This window comes from Hipposideros armiger, unplaced genomic scaffold (assembly GCF_001890085.2).
Source record: "Hipposideros armiger isolate ML-2016 unplaced genomic scaffold, ASM189008v1 scaffold_15, whole genome shotgun sequence".
In the NCBI taxonomy this organism is placed as follows: domain Eukaryota; kingdom Metazoa; phylum Chordata; class Mammalia; order Chiroptera; family Hipposideridae; genus Hipposideros; species Hipposideros armiger.
Genome location: NW_017731365.1, coordinates 2,620,405 through 2,642,279, shown reverse-complemented (window position 1 = coordinate 2,642,279; position 21,875 = coordinate 2,620,405). Strand labels below are relative to the sequence as shown.

General features: G+C 50.7%; 1 protein-coding gene across 1 annotated transcript in view; it reads right to left on the bottom strand.

Annotated features, from left to right (window-relative positions):
• The window catches only part of COL13A1 (collagen type XIII alpha 1 chain), a 146,420-nt gene that overhangs the window by 75,260 nt on the left and 49,285 nt on the right, over positions 1-21,875 (bottom strand). Inside the window, exons 3-5 of the mRNA XM_019624539.1 lie at positions 20,742-20,749; positions 5,458-5,484; positions 2,599-2,634 (exon numbers count right to left, since the gene is read on the bottom strand). Coding sequence (XP_019480084.1) covers positions 2,599-2,634; positions 5,458-5,484; positions 20,742-20,749 — 71 coding nt within the window. The remainder of the gene's footprint in view (positions 1-2,598; positions 2,635-5,457; positions 5,485-20,741; positions 20,750-21,875) is intronic.

Genomic DNA, 21,875 nt, shown 5'->3' with positions numbered 1-21,875 from the left:
GAGAGAGAGAGAGAGAGAGAGAGAGAGAGAGAGAGAGAGAGAGAGAGAGAGAGAGAACCCACCCAGGTAAAAAAATCTGTCTGAGAAGCCATGGCCCCAGCTGGCTGGTCATCTGAGGTGGGCATGGGCCTGAAGAGACTTTCCCAAGAACTGTGTTGTGAGGTAGAGTCGGTGGAGTCTATTTGATTTGAAGGTCCAACTGAGCTCCAAGCACAAAGCTTTACCAAGCTAGACACACCAAGAGTTGTTAGGGCTGGCCAGGCAAGACAGTGGGAGAGGGGTTGGAGGAACATAGGAGGACAGACAGTAGGACACACACATTTGGGAGGATGGAGGATGGTTCTAGGATGTAGATGAAACGGTAATCACCAAGGGTTCCTATAACCATAGTGGCTAGTGGGTAGACAAGCCCAGTCCATCCCAATCCATAGATGCCAGTGGCGCCACCTCTGGTGGACAGTGGGAACAACTCAGGCATTTCACAACAACTGGCCTCCCCAGACCTTATCAGGTGGCTCATGCCAGAACTCCTACTGGGCAGCCAAATGGGTCCACTGTCACATTTAAAATGGCACAAGCATCACGAAAGCCCCAAAGTGGCTTGAAAATAGCTTTGTATGGAGGGAAATGGGGAAACCTCCTGTGGATCTCCGTCCTGCCCCTACCACTATGGGCCAGAACTAGGCTCAGATGCACACTTCCCAGGAGATGTGCACAGGGCAGGAGGGGCAGGCTTAGAGGGGTTGCTTTGCATTTTGCAATCTTCCCTGCATCCTGGTATCTGCACTTGGTAGGCTCCTAAAGCTTACCTGTTAGGAGCAAAGAGTTTGGAGTCTGACAGCTTAGGTACAAAACTCAACTCCAGCCCAATCCCAGGTAGATGAGTCGCAACATGCCCATCAATAAAATGGGATCTTGGAGGACTATGGTGGAGAATGTGCTTGGCCCCAATCCACCCACGGCAAGTCCCTGACAAAGGCTGGCTGCATGTTGTTTCCTGGCTCTACACAGGGAAGGACCCAGTGACAGCTTGGAGGACTCAGTATTTGGAGTCAGAGAACTGAAGCCGAGAGACAGGGTCAGGTAGGAATTCCACAGTGTGTGGTCAGCTAAGTGGTAGGAGGGACTCACATGGAGTGGCCCAGGACTCCCAGCTTCCATGTCTTGACAGACATGGGTCCCGGGAAGCTCAAAGTTCTGTGCCATGGAACACTTATCCCGAATCTCTGAAATGTCCCAGGTCCTAGGCCTAGGCACTATGGCTTCACTCCAGGGATCAGACCCTCCTTAGAACTGTGATGCCAATGTTGGGGAGGGAGAGTAGCATTATCAAGGTCAAGAGCACAGGTCTAGAATCAGGCTGCTGAGATTAAAGTCTCTGATCAGCCACTTGCTGGCCATTTGACCTTGGGGAAGACACTTAACATCCAAGCCTCAGTATTCCGATCTGAAAAATGGGGGTGGAGACTGTGCCTACCTCCTGCAATGTGAGAACCGAACGAGCTGATATATGTAAGGCTCTCAGCACAATGGCGGCACGTGATTAGCACTCTTAAGTGTTTTGGTCTGGGTGTCTTTTCTCTGAGCACCAGGCTCACATCAGGCAAGAAAACTCTCATAAGGATGCTGTACCCAGGCCTAAGGCCAGCTGCCCAGGACAGAGCATCTGTTATGAGACACAGCATGCGAGTGGCATGGAAGGATGGTCTAAGACTAGTCAGAGGACACCCGGTGGAGGTTAAAGCTGACGGCTGGTGGGGAGTTAGGGGCCTGACAGGGACAGTGGCTCGGGCCATGTCCTAGATCTGGCTGAGTGGTGATGAGGCCGGTGTGTGGCCATCAAGGCCTTAGGCTGCCAGCACATGCTGGCCCTGCCCCTTCTAGCCCCTCAGAGGCTAGAAGCCACCAGGGAAAACGCTGGTGCTGGGACCGCAAGGCCTAGTGTCAGCCTTCCCATCCTGAGAGATACACAATCTCCCTGCCACACGTCCTCATTTCCCTTCCACCATCTTCATTTTTCAGCAGGAACATTAAACGTTTTAACTCCCAGTCTCCTGGTGAGGATTTGGAGGCACTGTCAGGAGCAAGCCGTCTTCACCATGTTCTGGTGTCTGTCTGCGGAAGAGGCCTCCAGACCTGGCTCCACCACAGTTTCCACAGAGCATTGGGAGGTTTCATTTCTCACCATCTTTTGCTGCTCTTGCAGGAGAAAGAGAGGGGTGGTTGCAGGAGTCGCTATAAATCTAAGGGTGAGCCGCCAGCCTGGGGTCGGGGATGGAGGGGGTGGGAGGCCTCTCAAAGTCAAGAAGAGTTCAGACCTCACCCTATCGCCCGGTAGGTGATCAGAGAACAGCTTTATTCATACAATTTCTTGGATTTTTCCTTTGCTGGCAGCTCTCTGGAGAGTAAAGCCAGGGTTGGAATAAAACTTTCCTTTTCCTTCCTTGCCTGTCCCTTTCTGAAGCTGACTTGGGCAAGGGGAAGGGAGAGGTCTGACCTCCCTCCTCAGGCTGGGGTAGGCCACACCTTCCCACGGTTTGGAGGACAGGCCAGCATGGAGAAGCAAGCAATGGAGCAGGTAGAAATGCACCAACTCACCACACGTCCAGGCATTCCAATGGCACCTTTGTCCCCCTAATGAAGGAGGCAGAGACAGTTAGATGTGGCTGGAGCCGGGCCAGCATGTGAAGGGCCCCCACAGGCTAGCTCTGCACCCAAGATCTGGTTTTCATGGGCAATTGGGATGATATCCAGGCATCACGTGGGTGAGCTTGCCCGTGCAGCCCCTACAGACAGTTCGGCAAGCAGCCACCCCTATCGCCATCCACACTCAGGCATGGTGCTGTGTGTGTGGAAAGAGCACTAATGCACGAGTCTGGTCCCTAGCCTGGGCCTCAGTTTCCCTATGTGTTCCATAAGGGGTCTAAGGCCCTTGGACTTCTGTTCTTGCAACCCATTCCGGCCAGGCAGGATGTGCCACATCCTTGTCACGTTCAGCTTCGAGGCACAGCACAGGGCTAGTAGTAGTTCCCATGTGACAGATGGGTGAATAGCTTCCCTCGGTCGATGGCAGAGCTGGGGAGCAGTGCCTATGCTACCTAGCTTCTCCCTAGGCCCTCTGTCTGAGAAGGCTGAGGACAGAGGCCTTCTCCATGCCCCCTCCTCACAGCCATCCCCAGCACCAAGAGGAAGGACCGCGAGCCATGTGGATGCAGCCACATCACGAGTTTCAGCTGCTCGGAGAGAACTGCTTTGTTTTGCAGCCAGGAGTTACATCTTCTCACTCTGGAAATCTGCTTATTAAGTTTCGTTCCTCCCTCTTTTGGTAGAAAATATTTTTTTGCAATTATACATGTGTAGACATCATAAATTCTGGGGTGGGGCCTGGGGTTTGCTAGGAGCCTGGAAGGACGGAAAGCAATGGAGGCCGAAAATCAGATGGTGTCTCCTGGACAGGCAAAAGCTGGACCTGTGGGTTCCTCTGAAGGGTGTGGGCATTTCTAGGGTGATACTGTGTCTGCTGACCCCACTGAGGCAAATTGCCTTGAGGGACAATTAGCATCCCAAGATGTACGTGGACGCACCAGAGAGTCGCTATCAGCTCTGAAACTAGGCTCTTGTGACATGTACCTTGTCAAGACCAATGCTGTCTTCTAGTAAAATGCTCAGCCTTTGTCATGTGGCAGGGTAGCCACGTTGGTTGTAAGTGTGGACCTGTTTCCTTAATCTCCATAAGCATCCATATGTCTCTCATGGGGCTTCTGGGAGGCGGCCATGAGAGGATGTTTCTGGAAAGCCTGCTCGCAGTGCCTGGCACCTGGTAAGTGTTGTGTAAATGGCATCTACAGGTAGTAAGCCCAGTGGGCAAGTGAATTTTATAAGCATATTTGTATTTCACACATTTTGCATCTCACAACAAGGGGCCAGCATCAGTAAATCTTTTTGTGGGTCACTCCCTGGTCCCTTCACATGGAGACATGAACAGGACCATGACCTATGGATCCGTGGCCCTTCCTGCTGAGGACACCGGGCCCATAGGATATCGGGTGTGACAGCCCCATGGCTCACTCACTCTAGGGCTTTTGAATGATATTGCAGGATGTGTGTTTTGGTTTCTTTTCATTTCTTTTTTAAAACTAATGTTCTTTGCAGTCCTGGCCATAAAATGCTCGGGTTTGGGACAGGCGTGGAATGGCCAGAGATTGGAAACTATGTGTAGCAGCCCCTGCTCTGTGAATTGCCCCCAAATGCTTTTTAAAGGTGGACGTTGTCAGAAAAAAACAAAGTCTGCCCACGTTCCCCCCAGTCATCTGATTTTTTTTTCCTCCTTGGGTTTCATGGGACCAATTCACCCATCCTCCTCTGCTCCAGGGCTCGGACTTACTGGGAGAGTTTCCATTTTCAAGGCTAAACATTCCCCCACATGCATTTCATTAAGAAAGTCACTGCTGGACATGAATTCTAGAAGCTGTTGGATTAGTCACGGGGTTACAATATAATTCATGTCAAAAGGGGGAATAACTGGGGTAAGAGGGATGCACAGAGGGTCTGGAATCCAGTGCATGTGGCCTTCAGTGCAGGCAGAGCGGGCAGCCTGGTGCCAGCCCCGGATCACCCTCCACACCTCACCTCGGCCCTCTGGATGGCTACAGTACTTTGCCTGAGTCCCTCCCCACCTGAGGGCCCATAGTATCTAGTACTCAATGCATATGTGCCCCAGGCTACAACCCACAGAGCCATGTCTTTGAAGACTTTAAAGATGGTTCTCAGATGTGGGGCACAGACCACAGGAAATAGCAGTATGAAATCGTACATGATAATATGGGCCTCCAAGAGGTCTACAGCTGAAGCTGGGGCAATTGGACAGGTATTTTATCTCTCCGAGTCTCATTTTCCTCATCTATAAAATGGGCATAATGATACCCTTTTCACTGAGCTGTTGAACAAATCAAATGTATGAAGAGTGATTAGCATAGTGCCTGGCACATATTGAGGTCTCAATAAGAGATGGCTACTTGTATTATTTCTATTTTTATTCCAAAGCCCCATGGTTGGCACAGCTTGCTAGCATTCAGAAATGGTAACTAGAGGGTAATAAAGTGTTTGGGTCTACTCATACCAGAGGGCATAGGACAAAGCAGGAACATGGTCTTAATCTAAGCTGGTATGCAGCAGGATACCCAGTAAGCCCATGGGCTGCCTCCCCTTGCAGCCCCCCATTACAAGGCCATCTACCTGGAAGTCATGTCCATGTTAGAGGGGCTTGCATGCTGTTGTTATCGGCCTGCTTGGGGCCCAGGAAGGTACCATGGAGGTTTATCCTCAATTATGGGTTAGAGAAGCTGGGGAGAGTCCTCCCACCCAGATACATCTGGAGAAAAGCAGCCACTCAACCTCACCAGTCCTCACACTGAGAAAGAGCATGTGAGAGAGATGCAAAGGAAGAAAGCTACTTACTGGGAGGCCAGGTCTTCCAATGGGACCCTGAAATAAAGGGAAAAGTAATGAAATTTACAAAGGTAAGGGTATTGCTATACCTGATGGTTCCATACTGCCCAACAAGCTATGTGACTTTAGAGTCACTTGTGCCTATAAGCCTCTGTTATTTTATCAATAAAATGAAGGGAGCACCTTGATCATATTCAAGGATTGCATTCAACCAGGGCTGGCAGCTGGACAGCATATATTTCTCTGTATTCCTCCAGAGAAAGAGACATCCCTACTTCCCTTGGTCATCTGCTTCAGTCTCACAGTTCCCATAATTAAGAAATTCTCTCTTAAATCTAGTGCAGGCATGACCAACAGATGCCAGCTTGAGTGCAGACACCAGTGGATTGGTAGCAACTGAACAAAGCACTATGTTAAAAAGCCTCCTAGTTGATTAGCAATGTCTGCCATGGGCATGAGGGGTGTAGCCGTGGTGGCCACAGATTTCCTGCCACTTAAATGATTCCTGCTGCTACTTCAAGCCATCCTCCATGGCTATGTTCTCTAGGCATTGGCCATCCTTGTGCCCATAGGAACCTGGGTCTTCCAAATGGAGTACAGAGCCACCCCAGGAAGGGCCCCTGAGATATACCCAGAGGGTGGCAGACGGGCCATTGCTACCAGTTGCCATCTCCCTATCCCTCATCTCTGGCCAATGGCATCCTTCCTTTGCAGAAGCAGAGAGAACAGGGCCAAGAGGTGATTCCCACCCTGGCCAGCTTCCCAGTTCCTTCTCATCCTGCCTTGAGATTTCAGGATTCAGGATTCTTCTGTGTCAGTCAAGCTGCGAAAGCTGGAAAGCTACCTGGGCTCCTCCCCTCACTCTTGCTGGTGGTGGCCAGGTGGGCAGGGATTGCAGGGATCAGAAGGACAGACTCAGAGCCAACCCCCTCATGTGCTCCTGAACTGCAGAGCCCCCAGGAGTGGCAGCACTCTATCTGGCTGGGAACAGCCCCTGGGGTGAGGCCAGCAGAAGCCATCAGAATGCTACATTCCTGGGGAAGGCAGGCCCTCCAGTCAGGCAGAGACCCAGGCTGAGCTACTGGGTTAGCCCAGCCTCCTGGCTATGGGGAGAGGTGTATGGGGGAGGTCCCAGGAGTTGGGGAGGTGAGCACTCTTTTTGGCTTTGTCAAGAAAGGAGAAAAGCAGCCCGTTTTCAGCAGGTGGTCTGTCGAAGTTTCCTATGGCGGAGTTTATTTTGGAAGATTGATGACAGGAATTGAGATCTGACATCCAAAACATGCCATGATAAATCATCCTTCCCTTTCAGGGAATGACAGGATTTTCCTCCTTCTCTATAACTCAGCAGACAGGGAGCTGGGCGGCATCGTCAGCATGTCAGCATAGGTTCTATGTAACTCTCAGGACACAGATGGAAGAATAAATAATGTCTTATTACAAACTGGGCCAGCTGCTCTCGCAGGTACCGATCAAGAGGAAAACACTATGGAAATGCCTTGTCTGAGGAAGAAATGAAATGGGGCTTCTTTTCGTAACCTTGAGAAAGATCTGATGCCGAGGGCTGGGCCCTTTCAACTCCAGTCCCCAGCTGGCCCTGCGACCTCTGGGTCTTTTGTTGGGATATCAAATGCTGTCCTCAAGAAGACACGCTCCTGTTCTCTGGATCCATTACTTCGGGGGCCGGTCTCCTTGGGCGCTTCTCAAGTTCTCAGTGCAAAGGACTCGACTCCCGGCCCCGCCCTGAGCCTTAGGGCGATGCCAGGGGGAGGAGCCTAAGGTGCAGCCTTTAATTTGTGTTGTCTCCCAATCCAACGCATCGACAATGCTCTCTTCAACAACAACAATAATAACAAAACAACAGCTTGCCCAAGGTGACTTAGCTGGAGCGGAGCTGCCCACACAGTGGTGTGGACATCACGTCCTCAGGAGCAATCCACAGTTAAAGCTGCTCACTGACCTGTTTACTGAATGGGCAGAAGACCTTTCAAGGACCAAAATGGAGTAGAGATTATCTCTTTTCTTCTTTCTAATACCTGGTGCTTCTTTGACTCCAGTTCTTTAGGGGACAAAGAAGCTGGACTAACAATGGGGCGTGCCAGCCTTTCAGATTGAAATTGGGACCTGCTTTGTGGGGGCAGCCATTGTCTGGCCGTGGAGGGGTGCAGAGGTGGGTGGAAAGCAAAATGGCGGTCCTCTTCCCCATGTCAACATCCTGGAGGGGCCCTGCCGACTTCTCTGGAGGGTATAGGGGCTCCCCTTAAAGATAGCAGGGCCAGCTGTTGGTGCTCCCTCCCGGGGCCCGGTTACCAGCAGAGAGCAAGGCCTTTCAGATGTGCGAGACCAGGCTGTGGCTGGAGTTACTTACAGGAGGTCCTGAAAGAAAGAGAGAAAATGCCAGGGTCAGTGTCACTGATGCAAGCATGCCTTAGAAGCAGCGTCCAAGAATTCTTCGGCTGAGGGGTTTCCATCTGGTCTTCGAAGTTTGTATTTTCCTGGCCCACTTTCACCAATATAATCTCTTCTCCCTTTATTTCATCTCCAAATTTTCATTATTGGATGAGAAATCCAGAGGTCTGGGCCCCAGGCGCAGCCCTGCTGGGGCCCTAACTTCCCGAACAGTCCCTTCCACGCCTCAGCTTCCCACCCCACAAAATGGGCCCCTCGGGGTGCTCCCCAACTCGTGCACACAGTTGCTTTGTGAAACACAGGTTGGTGGGCATCAGATCACATTGCAAAAGGTCAAAGTGATACAGAACCCAGAGAGATTGTGATTATTAGCACACTTGTTGTCCTCTCCACGCTTTCATGAAACGCAGTGGAAAACAAGCAAGAAGCAGAAGGGAGGGAGGTTTCTCATTCAGTTCCCTGCCTGATGTCTATCGGCCTGTCTTGGTTTCTGTTAAGCTGTGAGTCAGGCCGTTCTGCCCTCCTGGGTCTGCCGCCTACTACCTCTTCCTTACCGCCCACCTCTGTGCTCCAGCCCCACCCTCCCTCCACGCCCCTCTCTTTTTTCTTTTCTTTTTTTTCTTTAACTTTCTCTTTCCTTTCCTTTCCTCTTCTTTTCTCCTAGTTGTGTCCACTCGTTTTCCTCCCTCCCACAGGCCTCAGCAATAGTCCTATCTCATTACTGATAACGGCCAAGAATTACAAAACATGGGGCAGGAGGGTGGGTGGGGAGGGAAGGTAGAGAAAAGCAGCAGCAGAAAGATAGTGAACTAGAAGGCATTTTTGCAAAACATGAGTCATGAAACCCCTGGGGCCTGTGGGATTCCCAGCTGAGCCTGGTGTGTCTGCCCAGCCCCTGGCGACCTGGCCGCGTTAACACAGCTGCTATCCCCATTGCTTCTTTTATGCTTGGCCAATAAAGATTCCTTGTGTTTCTCCTTGCTCCCCACGTTCCCAAAGCCGGCTTCCTTCTCTCCACCTTCATCTGCCAGCTTCGCTGTCCTGGTCCCCAACCAGGAGGAAACAGCCTCTTTTATGCTGGCCGCTGTCAAGCTGTCACATTAAGGAGGCACAAAATGTCTTAAATTAAAAAAAAAAAAAAAGTCAAAAGGTGTAGTGACCGGGTAAGGTGAGCCCCAGGCAGCCCTGCAGGCCTGCCTGTACACAGAGCTGCAGAACAGCGGGAGGGAGGCTGAGGCCTGAGGAGGCAAGCATCTGGGAACTATTAGGCGGAGGGGCAGGGGAATGTCACCCAGAATCTGAAAATATCCCCCGAGTACAGCTTGCCAGAGGGCCCAGCCCAGCTGGAAAGTCCGTGCCTCCTGGCTAGAGGAAGTGTCCTCGTGAGAAGCAGGCTGGTGACAAAGTTCAGCCCACGGCAATTTTTGGATGGTTTAGCCACATGGAGGGCCTTGTACCCGCTGGGCCTGACAGGGCCCTGGCTTCCAGGGCTGCAGGCTCTGGGGGAGTCCCTGGTGACTCAACAGAGCTCCAGTGCTGGCCCTTCCTGCTGTTAATAGTCTTGGCTGCATAAGTATCATTAGACGTAGCCAGGCAGCCAACACGGGACTTGACACTTAGCCAGTTCCCAGGAAAGCCATTTGCTTGGTCCACCTCTAAGTGATAGAAATTCTACTGAAGATTTCAAAAGTTTTTATATCATTACCACCACCATCACCACTACACACACCTTTCTGGTCCTTATTACACGCCGGGTACGATTCTAAGTGTTTTCCTTTAGGAAGAAGGCTCTGTGATCCCCACCTTGCAGATGTAGAAACTGAGGCACAGAAGGGCTGAGTTTCTTCCCCAGGGCCCTTCATTATAGTACCTCTCTCCACGCCTCTCATTCAAAAGGCAACTCACCTCAGACCCGTCCCTCTCCATACTCCTCCATGGCTCCTCTCTCTAGATCCAACCCTCCCACCTTTCTTTTCTGGGCTCCTTTTTCTGATGCAAGGGAATTCGGCTCTGTCAGGCTCTTCCAGACTAGCATCCCCATACCCGTCCTTACACAGACTTCAGCAAAGGGAAAGCCCCTGTTTGTCAGTTGGTTCTATACTTTAGGGAGGGGAAGAGAGATTAGAGATTTATTTTTAAAAAAGGCTTTTTCTATCACATCACCCCCCTCAATGATGGTCCTCAAGAGTCTCCCTGGAAAATCTTAAGCCCCTTGGAAAACCACACTGATGCCTTGGCCTTGCTTTCATCAGGCCTCTAGATGTCAGAGCAGCTGCTTCACCGAATGCTATGTTCAATACCTGGCAGCACTAGGTGACTGGGGAGCTGAAGGCTTTGTAACATCCAGCTGTGCCTTGGTGTCATTGGTTGGTCTCCCGTGAGGGCCGCTTGGCTATGCTCAGTAACATGGCGGTTGACTGACCTGTCCTCCTGGCCAGGCACCAAAGGATATGACTGTCCCAAGCATTGCCAAGTCTCCATTGGACAGATGGGGCAGCAGAAGCCCAGAGAAGGTAGTGACCGTGTAGCCATGGGTCTTCCTAACAGACCAAACAGTCTCTTATGCCTGTGTAGTTGACCCAGAGGTAGAGCCCACACTGCCACATCCTGAGGGAGAGGGACGACACTGGGCCCCCACCCTGTGCCTGCTACAGCAGGGAGAATCATGAAGATAGTCGCAGTCCCCTAGGAGAGCAGAGCAGCCTGCAGCAGCCTCCCAGGGAAGGGTCCACAGCCGCTGCCCAGGGCCTGGAAGCTCTACCTGAGATCTTCCTCCCTCTGCCTGAGAACTTCCTGCTCCGCCTGATGTCTGTCATCCACCACCTCAGTGAGGATGCTGCTGTCCTCCCCAGGGTTTGGCAGACCTCCTCCAAGTAAGCAGCGATGACCCTCCTAAATGGACATGTAGGAATTGACTCCTAGGAAGAATCCTGGAGTAGTGTCCTGTGTCATGCATTCTTCAATCATTTTTTTTGTATGTTTGTTCATTCATTTATTCATTCAACAAACATTTAATGACCACCAACCACGTCAGTTGCTGTGCTGAGCTATGGTCACACAGAGATCAATAAGGCACAGTCACTGCCCTTTGAGGAAGGAAAACTTTATTTTTTAAGCACCCAATATCTCCCAGGCCTGATGCTAAGCTCTGGTGATACAGAGATGAATAACGTATTTCCTCCCGTTGAGAAGCCAACAGTTTCCCATGTTGGAAAGCTGGAGAAATTCCAGAGAAGAGAAGTAAAATGAACAAAAGTATTTAAGGGACAAAGGTTTGCTGCACAAGGGTTCATTCATTCAATCAATCAACATTTATTGAGTGCCTACTATGTGGCAGGCGTCATGCTAAGTGCAGTCATTATAACAGCACAGTTAATCTTACAACCATGTGAGGTTCGCATTATCATCCTCATATCACAGATGAGGAACCAGAGGCTTAGAGGGTAAGCAACCTGCCTAAGGTAGTCTCCCTGTTTTAACTGGCAATGCCTGGAGTCTTCCTCCCTCCCTCCTTCCCTTCCTTCTTTCCTTCCTCCCTCCCTCCCTTCCTTCCCTCCTTCTACCTTTTCTTGCCTTTTTAGGTTTAATTGCCATATAGTAGAGCCTGGATTTGAACCACATGTCTCTTACCCAGAAGCCTGTGCTCTCCAGCTAGAGGTCATGAAGGTGATCAGGGCTGAGAGGGGCATCCTGGCTCTTCTAATGTGGGCAGGTAAACCCTCACCCCCTTCCCTAAGAGCTTGGTCCTGCCCAGACCCTGGATCCAGTCCTGGTCCTGGATAGGAAAGTAAAGAGCAACAGGGTACGCCCAGGTTCAATGTCATATGATCTGTGATCTGACCCTGCTTGACCGCTGTGCTGCCAGCAGCTGGGGTCCTAGCCCCGACCCATGCCTCCTGGTGCCTGCTGCCAGGCTGCCTGCAGCTGACCACCTGCCAGTTGGCTCTGCCACGTGCTGACCCACCCATTCTGCCAGGACAGATGCTCTGCGTCCCTGGCTTCCCTCAGAGATGGGGTGACTAACAGTGCCTGTCATGCTCTATCTGCTGGAGCAGGGGTTCTCAACTGGGGGTGATTTGGTCCCCTAGGGGATAGTTGGTAATATTTGGAGGCATTTTTGATTGTTACATTTGGGAGGCTGCTTCTGGTATCTAGTGAGTAGAGGCCAGGGATACTGCTAATTATTCTACAATGCACAGGCAGCTTCCTACAACAAAGCGTTATCTGGCCCTAAATGTCAATCATGCCCCACACCGGATGGATGGGACCAGTCCTGTCTCCAGGCTCCCCGTGTGCCTGTGGTCCTGCCCATGCCCCTGGGTCCAGGCCCCAGCCCTCACTCAACCTTGTGGTTTGCAAACTTTTGGGATCCCATTCTTCTATAGGTTGGCCTTTTCTATCTCACTCAAGACCTTGTTAGGACAAATAATAACTCATTTATTGAGCATTTATTCTGTGCCTGGCACTATGCAAAGAACTTTGTGTACCGTATTTCACTCAGTCCGCCCAACAACCCGGTAAAGTAGCCACTATTATTATTACTCCCATTCTGCTGAAAAAACTGAGGCCCAGCAAGTTCCAGGCATGTGTGCATGGTCACAGAGCTCATGCATGGTACCGGAACCCAGATCTGCCTGACACCACTGCAGCATGAACACAGCTTGGCACAGCCTCGCATGACCATGGGGTCCCGAAGCTTGAAGGAGACCACATAGGAGAAATAAGGGTGCAGCCTTTGCCTTAAGGAGTGGCGAAGGAGGGAAACACATGCAGCTTCAAAAACCATCGAGAGAAATGCATCAGTGACAGGCATGATGGCCAGTTAAGGGAAACTGAATGAGCTGGGAGGCGGCCTCTGTCCTTTGAGGTTGACATCAAAGAGAACAAGCCCTTCTCCCTTACAGCCCAGAGGCAGGAACGCTGACCTAAAAGGGAGGGTCAAGACTGATTTCTGGGGTAGACCGTCTGGAGCTGGTCTGGTGCCCTGGGAGCATGTCTGACAAATCACGCTTGACTGACAGAGCACCTCCTCAAACCTTAGCTCACTGAGCTTCGCTACAGCCTAACTCCCACTTTATAGATGAGGAAACTGAGGCTCAGAAGGGACATGCCTATGGTTCACGGCTGGCATGTGATCCAGTGCTTTTTCCAGAACTTTGAGGGGAGGCAGGAGGCCTTACATTTCTTAGAAGAAATATACAACTACTCAGATGGTGGCGTGCTGGAGCCATCACATCCTACACTTTTGTGCGCAGTGACTTCACATTGGCAGCTGGGAGTATTCACACCGCAGAAATGGGCCAAAGCTACAAAGCAGCCCATCCCCACCCCAAGAGCCAACCGTTAACCATTTCCCAGCATACAGCAGCTCAGATCTGTCCCATAATGATGTCTCTCACCCATAAGACATCCTCAGACCTCTCCAGCTTGGGCTGATTGAGACTAACAAGTCCTGAGAGGAATGGACAGCAGTTAAACTCACACAACACCCTCTACTCCTACACTCATGGCAGGCATTGCTAATCAATCATAGCGAGTCTACCCCCAGTGAGCCTTGACAAGGCTTCACAGTCCTTTCCAACACAGCCACTATCAATCAGCAGGAACGGGCGCTGAGACGGAACCTATTAGTCATCTAGGAACTAGAGCCATCTGGGAGGTGAGACACAGGCAAGCAAGTAGGCGGAGCATGAGGGTCCTTTTATTGAGTTATCAAGCAGGCCTGCATATAGCCACGGGGGACAGCAGAGATGGAGGTGGAGAGGCTGGGTACCCAGGACTCCCCAGATACACCTTATACCAGGAATAGATATACTAGCATTAATGACAGCTCTCTCCCCTGTCCCCATGCTGCTGTCAGGACTGTCAGAGGGACTGGGAGGTATGAACACGGAAGGGACAGGAGCCACTGAGATCCCCTCTGGTTTAGTTCATTCCCTGGTCCCAAGAGGTCCGCAAATGACCTACCACTATCACAGCTGGAGCCAGCAAAGGTCAACTCCAGTGGCCACCTTCCTGCAGATACCATGGAAGTGGCCTTTCCGCCTGGAGGGGCCTTAGGCCAGCTCATGCCTGGATCACTCGGCCCTTGGAAAACCCGTCCCTTCAATCTGGAGGTTGTCCCCGTCATGTCCTTGCTTCCCATGTTATCTGATGAGTGCCTGGGGTCAGGCAGGGGTGGTGGGATGGGGGCAGGTTCAGATGCCGCGCCAGTCACTGCTGGACGTGGAGGGTAGGCCTGGGCAGCAGGCTCCATTGCCTCCCTGGCACCTAGCCTCCCTTTCTCCTTCCCAACAGAGCCCTGATTTTATTCTGGCCTCTGTTCATTCCCACGTAGCCCCATGTCTCCAGGGAAGCTGATCGCTCCCCAGCCTAGGTAGGAAGCTGTGAGAGTAAGTGCCTAGAGCCTGGAACACCTGTGAAGATGGCCCTTGGTGGGGTTGGTTTGAGCAGGCCAAGGGGGAACAGCCCAGCCAAGGATATTGAGGTACGGGAGATCCCATTCCAATTACTACAGTTCCCATCACCTCAGGTTCCCACATACCCTGTGATGGGGTGGGGGGCAGAGCAGCAGCCCTGAGGCTCTGGGGAAGTGCCTGCAAGGGCTGCTGGCTGGCAGGGAGCCACAGACTGGAGGAGGAGCCTGGGCCTGGGGACCTGGCAGTAGGAGATCTGGCTGCAGGGGGCCCTGCCCAGGAGACAGAGGGCATTGCCGAACCCCTGGTAAGATAAACAACAACTCCGACCAAAGATGGTCACAGGCCCTCCTTGTGTCTCCTCCGTAATACCACTACAGCTGTAATCCTGGGAGGGTTGAGAGAGAAGGGAATGGTATCTGGAACTGACAGAGCAGGGGGCCTGAAGGGCCAAGTATTAAACAGGAAGTGGCTGAGTTGCTTCGGGTTATTTTTCTTACCTTTCAGCGAAGGCAGGGGCTTAAAACAAAGCTGAGCACAGCATTAGGAGGGTGAATAAGATTGTGTCTTTGCACACGAGCTGTGTCCCCTTCGTGCTCACTTCACAAGTGTTTATTATCATAAACATCTGCTCAACGCCAGCTCTGTGTGGGCTGCGGTGCTGGAGTCTGTCAAAGTCAGACACGGTCCCTGTCCTTGGGGGCTTCTCCAGCTCGGGAGATGCCTCCATTCAAAGTGGCACCCTTGACACTCCGTGCCTAAGCATAAGCTTCTCCCTCAAGCAGGGCTCATCTGCTGGTCACCCCACTTACTGTCTCTCCCAGATTTCCAGACTGAGGCCAAGAAACCCCAGAGTCAGACTGTCCCCCAGGCTGTCCCACCGGGGTTTTGGGTCCCTGTTCCTGACTGCCACCCAGATTACAGCTGTGTTTGCTGCGGGTCTTGGAGTGATGCTGTTCTCTCTCCCTTCAGGGCCTCCACCCACCTGGGTCCCCACTCCCCAGTGAGCTCCTGCCTGGGATGCTCTGTGGCTGGATGGGCCCATCCCATTAGCTTTTCTGCCTTCTCAAGGCGCCTCTGAGGCCACCGCACTTCTGGCGCTGGGTCTTCTTCCTGACACCAGATCTTGTCACCATATCTGATGTTCCTGTGGAAGGCCCTGCTTGGGGCAGCTCAGACATCACAGCTCTGTTGGCAGAGCCCCACTGGGCAATTGCTGGCAGGGGTGGGCGGCCAGGGGTTGTAGCCCTGATCAGACCCACACAGGATATTACCCCTCAGAGGCCTGGGAGAGGCTATAGACATCATACGTCTTGTCTTTACAACCAGACCTCCCAAGGAGGGAAATTTTACTTTTAAAGTCACATTTCTTGACAACCCATTATGAGGCTGACATCCCAAGTGCTTTGTCTCATCTTAGTCACTAATGCTAATATTTATTGAGCACTCACTAATCTCTAACAAGAGCAGAGCGTGTTATATGTTGTCTCATTTACTCTTCACAGTAGTCCTATTAGGTAACACTACTATCATCCACACCTAGCAGATGAGGAAACTGAGGCAGAGAGGTCAAGTTACTGGCCCATGGTTGCACAGCCAGAACCAGGTATGCACTTAACCTCAAAGTTATGCATTACCTCACTGAATAATCACAACAACCCTGACACAAAGGTTTAGTGCTATTATTGCTCCATTTTACGGATGGGGTTCTTGAGGCACAGAGAGGTAATTTGTCCAAGGTCACACAGCGGGTGATGGCGGAGATAGCATTTGGAATCAACCACACCCTAAAACTTTCCTTTTTAACCCCTACAGTTATTGCTTCAACTGTGAAAGCAAATAAGAGTTAACAAGACTTAGGTGGTGGAGCGAGAGGGTTAGACTGTTGAGAGAGAAAATCTACAGTGAGTCCTTTCTACAGTAGTTCCTTTGAGGACCACGTGGCCTCATCCCAGGGCTAACTTCAGACCACTCCCATCTCGTTCTTAAAGCAGTTCCCTGAGCGCCCCCCACTGAGGGCCGATGACTAACTCCATCCAGAGGCTGCCTGTCTGAGCAGGAATTACAACCTGTCACAGGCACACACAGTCTCATTGTTCCTCCCTTTATTAGCAGTAATGGAATAGAAACCTGGCTTGACAACTGGGACCTTTTGCTTATCAAACTGGGCTCCTGCCCAGAATCGTGGGTAAGAGCATGGGCTTTGGAGCCAAACAGCCACAGGTTCAAATCTCGACTTTGCTACTTATTAGCTGTATGACATTAGGCAAGTTGCTTAACCACTCTGAGTTCCAGTGTCCTTTCCTGTAAAATGGGGGTAATGATAATATGTAGCTCATTGGATTTTGAGGAGTAAATGAGAGAATACAGATAAAGGGTTTAGCACTGTTCCTGCCTTAGAGTAAGCACTCAATAAATGATAGCTAGGACAATTCTTATGGTTACGAAGTTGGAAATAATGACATCCTATCCCAGAAGGGTATGATACCTTCCTCTGTGTTCTAAGTACAAGAACGGCTAATACTTAGAGAGTTTTTCCCACGTGCCACGCACCATGCTTAACGTCTTATGGGTATGGCCAAATTCAACCCTTACAAGCCTTACAAGATGGAACCCTTTGTTACCCCCATTTCACAGATGAGAAAACTGAAGCACAGAGAGGTGGTGTCTCCTGCTTGGGGTCACAGGCTGGTGAAGGCCAGTTTACTCCGGGGCCCAGGCTGTTAGCTACCCTGCTGTACTGCCTCTCAGATGAGCCCCTGAAGCCCTGGAAACCATGAGAAACAACAGGCAAGGGTCAGGGTGAGCTGAGATAAGCAGAACAGGATGGATGGGGCTGGGTGACCACTGAATAAAATAGCACAAATGAAAGTCACCAGCTTTGAACTGGTGGTACAAATTACGCATTTTCTTGCTTCCTTGGGCCCCTGACACTTCCAGGTGGGGGTCAGAATCAGAAGTCCGGAGAGAGGAAATCTCAGGGGTCGGTCTTGCTGGTGGAGATTACAGGCCCAATTCTGCAGATTCAGGCCAAGGGCAGGCATTGTTCTCTGGCCCCCGTTTCCTGGAACAGCCTCCGGCACAGAGCAGAGGGGCCCGGCTGCCAGAGCCCAGATGCGGGCGAAGAACCAGAGAATTCAGAGAGGTTCTCTGGAAATCAATCATGGTTGGGGCACCCATCAGACTCTGCCTGCTCTGACCCCTCGAATCTATTCTAATAAGGCTCTGGAGTCTCACTTGAACTTGTCACCTTTGACTGAATCTTCAAGAAGCAGTGAGATGCTCTTGCCGCCCTGGAGATATCTCCCAAGGAGAGTTACTTCCTGCCCCACCCCTAGGCCTGCTCCCAGTCTTTCCCAGGAAGTTAGCAGTTGAGCGAGTAGAGCTCCCTTGTTACATCCAAAAAGCACAAACAGTTCTCCAGCAAAGGTCAAAGCATGTACTCTCAGCTCCATACTACCTCTTTCAGGCACTTGGCTATGATTTACCACAACCTCAAGTTACCATGCTCAATTCTCTCCCAACCCCTCCACATTGTCAGTCAGTTATGGTTCTCATTTGTATGTGCAGATACCAGCGACATGTTTTTCTACCTGTCTTTTCTGCTGGATTGTAAGATTTCTGTTGGGCCGTAATACAGAGTGTTTTACAATAGCATAATCAAGTGGGTGTGGTCATTTATTCTTTAGTCACTACTCCAAGGGCAGTTGAGGAAGAGTAGACTCTGCAAACTCCATTGCCAACAAGGAGCCAGGCAAGTAACATAAACAAATGAAGCAGGCCAGGTGTAGTGTGATAGGGAGTGGTAGAGACTGTGAAAAAGTGCTAAGGGCTTGCTTGTATGTCTAAAATGGAGTTACTACCCATCAGCTCCAACGACGTACTACCAGGTAAGAGATGAAGACTCCCTATTGTCAGATCTGGGAAATAGTCAAGAATAGCCCCAAATTGGATGTTTTATGTAAAATCTTTTGATTTTTAAATGTTGATATTAATTTAAGAAAATTTACAAATAAATTGCCAAACAAAGCTTCATTTGGTCCTCAAACTGCTGATTCACAGTCCACCATCTCTAGGGACCTTCCAGGCCTGATCTGTTTCAATTCCACAGCCCCGAATTGCTGGCCCAGAATGTATGCTCAGAATGTCCTTGCTGAATATGTGAACGAGTGTAAGGGTGGGTTCACCGGCTATCACCTACATTAAGGATCTATGAAGAAATAGTGTCTTAATTGTGTTTGGAAACTGAACTTGTGTTTGAGAGTTAGCTTTCACTAAGTATGGAATCGTTTGGTTATGCCATCTTCAAGCGTGTTTACATCCTTCCATTTTTGCCTCCCTCCTTCCACTGGACGTGAAAGCCCAGAGATAAAGACACACACTGAACAAGGCCCAAGCCTAACGATGTCAGGTGAGTTAGAAAGCTGAGTTTTACTCAGGCCTGGAGGTAAAGCAGGGTTAGTGGAGCAGTGTTGGGATTAATTGATAATTAGTGAGATACTTCATTATCCCTGCGTAGGTATTTTTCTTAAATCTTACTTAAATTGTACACAATTAGGAATATATACCATGATTAGTAATTAATAAGTGCTAATGCTTGGGCATAATATACACTGTTTTATAACAGCATAATCAAGTGAAATATGTGCTTCTCCCTGTCTCTAAGTTAATCATGTCTCAAGCAGCTATGTTATTTGCCCATAATGCGTGCATATGTAACTGTGGGCCAGGGAGCCATGAAGAAATACATAACCCCATGGACAGTAGCCTAGAGACTCCACGGGGGCCTTCTTCCATGCCACCTGCCTGAATGGCACCACCAAGCCCCCTAAACCTCACTGTGGCCAGTATCACAGTTACCATGTCCCAGACAGTAGACTGGGCACTTTTTATTCACTATTTCTAATCTTCATAACACTCCTTATCTGCAAGTATTCTAATTTACAGATGAAAACTCCAAGGCTCAATAAGGATGAATAGATTGCCCAAGGTCAAATAACTAATAAATGATGAAGCTGGAATGCTCACCTGGGTCCATCAGATGGCAAAATCCACCCTGTTTCCATACCAGCATACTGCCTGGAGAACTGGGCGCACCCACCCTTCCTTAGACAGGACAAAGTTGTACAGTACCCAAGATTCCCCGGGAGAGCACTGGAAGGGCTGAGATGAAAGCCTCGATGTCAGAGCACTACTTGAAGTACCAGACTACTCTGGGATAGCAAATACCTGAGACACGTACCATAACTCCTCTGCCCAGGGCCCATGGCAGACATAACTAACCTATTTCAGTGCAGCTTCTTGTACTTTTGGCAGCCACAACCAATCAATCAGAGCTGGCCCCTGTGAGGAAACATATTTGCCATCCTTGGTCTAGAGTCTCAGCACAACTGCAAGTGCAAGAACTTTCATAGCTGAGGTTGTAGAAGTTCTAACCAGAGTCTGGTGGCAAGCAGAGGTGGATGGAAATCACTACCTTTTGAACTGAGAGGGCCTTACATATGTGATAGGAGAAGGGGAAGAAAGAAAAGGATGACGTTAGGCTCCATAGTTTAAACACCAGCCCTGACAGGCTGGGGGCGGGGCCCACTTACATGGCTTGTGTGTGACCTCACGTGTACGTGTTGGGGCTGTGGGGTCCTGGGGTGAACAAGGAGCCAAGGAACTGGATACATCTGAACTGAGAATAGTGAAAACATTTTGGATCTTATATTTGGCTTTGCTCTAAAAAAGAGTTTGTTTTTCTGACATTTATTTATTGTTAAAACAGCTCTTTAAGAACATTAAAGGACATTTTGTGAAAGAAAAGCATCGTCCCTAATCCCCCAGTCCCCTGCTCTCACACAACTGTTTCCATTTCGTTTCTCCCCTCTGATCCTGGTCCACATGCATACCTACATTTACAGAGTTGAAATTAGCGTGCACTTGTGCAGCCTTCCAAATGACATTTTTTAAATGTCTGTGCAGTACACCCATGATTTACCTATTTGTGGGTTACTAGACTGGGAAGTTTCCATGTTTTTTATATTTTATGCTACAATGAATATCTTTGTGCATTTAGCACTTTTGATAGATTATTTTCTTAGGCTAAAGAAGGGGGATTATTGAGTCAACATGAAATCTTTGATGAACATAGTTATGACTTTTTGCCCTTGTTTTTGACCTCACATGAAGGAACTCTCGGGGGTTTTCAGAGCACTTGTACTTCAGCTCCAAGGTTAAGAAGTTTGTTCCAGATCACCCAGCAGAGAAGACGCCTCCTTGGAACTAGCACTTGTGTTTCAGGCTCCTGATCCAAAGCTCCTTCACACCTATAAGCCTGGGGGTGCAGGGGTAAAGGCAGGGGTGGGGATGGGGGGCTATGCACTGCGAGGGGATGGGGTATGGAGCCCACAGGAAATGGGGATGGCAGCATCAAGAGAAGGGTAAAGTCTCTGCATGACCCCTCCTCATGGAATGTCCCTTCCTGACAGGAGGTCCTGCCTGACTTTTTAATTAAGAGAACATGCTACTTAGAGGTGGCTGGGCACCAGGGGAGACCAGGCTGTGTTATCAGATGCGGATTCTTATGAACGAGCTTGCAGCAGAGAAGCCTCTCCCCACAGCAGCTCTGCACAGAGCCCCTCCACTCTACCGGCCTGCAGCTGGACAGCCCCAGGCAGCATAGGGTGGTGTGAGAACTCTCCACAGAGGAAAAGGCTGGGTGGTCTCCAAAGCTCTAGTCCCTTTCTGTGAAGCACCAGGAAAACACAATAAACACAGGCCTAGCAGCCCCTGCCCATGCCTCAGCCCCAGGCCAGCTCCAGCCCCCTTCCCCAGCCCCCAGTTCCAGCCCCAGCCTCAGCTGCAACTCAGCCCCTGCCCCAGCCCTGGCCCAGCCCCAGTCCTGGCCCAGCCCCAGCCCCGCCTCAGCCCCAGCTCCAGCCCAGTTCCTGCTCAGCCTCAGCCTTGGCTGTAGAGAGCCCACCTTGGCCTAGAACATCACTTCACGGCCCAGGAGAAAGGTTTGTCAGTTTAGCCTCATCAGGCCCACTCCTCTTCCCCACCCAGCCCACCAGGATCTGGTGGGTGTGACTACAGGCCACACTCAGCACCACCACTGACCCATGCCCCAAGCCCAGCATTCTAGCCTGGGATTCCACAGAGCTGCAAGGCCACTGTCCACACCCAGGACTGGAGGCCTTCCTGGGCTCACACCAGCCCAGCCTTCCCATCTAGCAGAATCCTAGATAGTCAGTGGTTACTTATGAAGCCCTTGTTTTATGTGTCTGGCACTGTCCTAAGTTGGTGCTGAGGCTACAAAGGTGAAAAAGACAGAGTGTATGCTGCTGTGTGACCTTGGGCAAGTCAACCTCTGAGCTTCAATGTCCTCATCTACAAAAAGGGGTGGAGAGGGGCAGAGTGGTGCGATGGTTAAGAACTGGCTTGGGACGCCAGAGGGCCCCGGTTCGGATCCCACATATGAGGGCCAGTGACACTGCCCTCTACAGATAAGATGAGTCGCCGGCGACAGCGTAGGCTGCAGCCCCTGTGGCAGTGGGTTGCCATGGGCTACCATGTGTAGCCAGCAGCCAGCGTGAGCGGCCACAGCCACAGTGAGCGGCC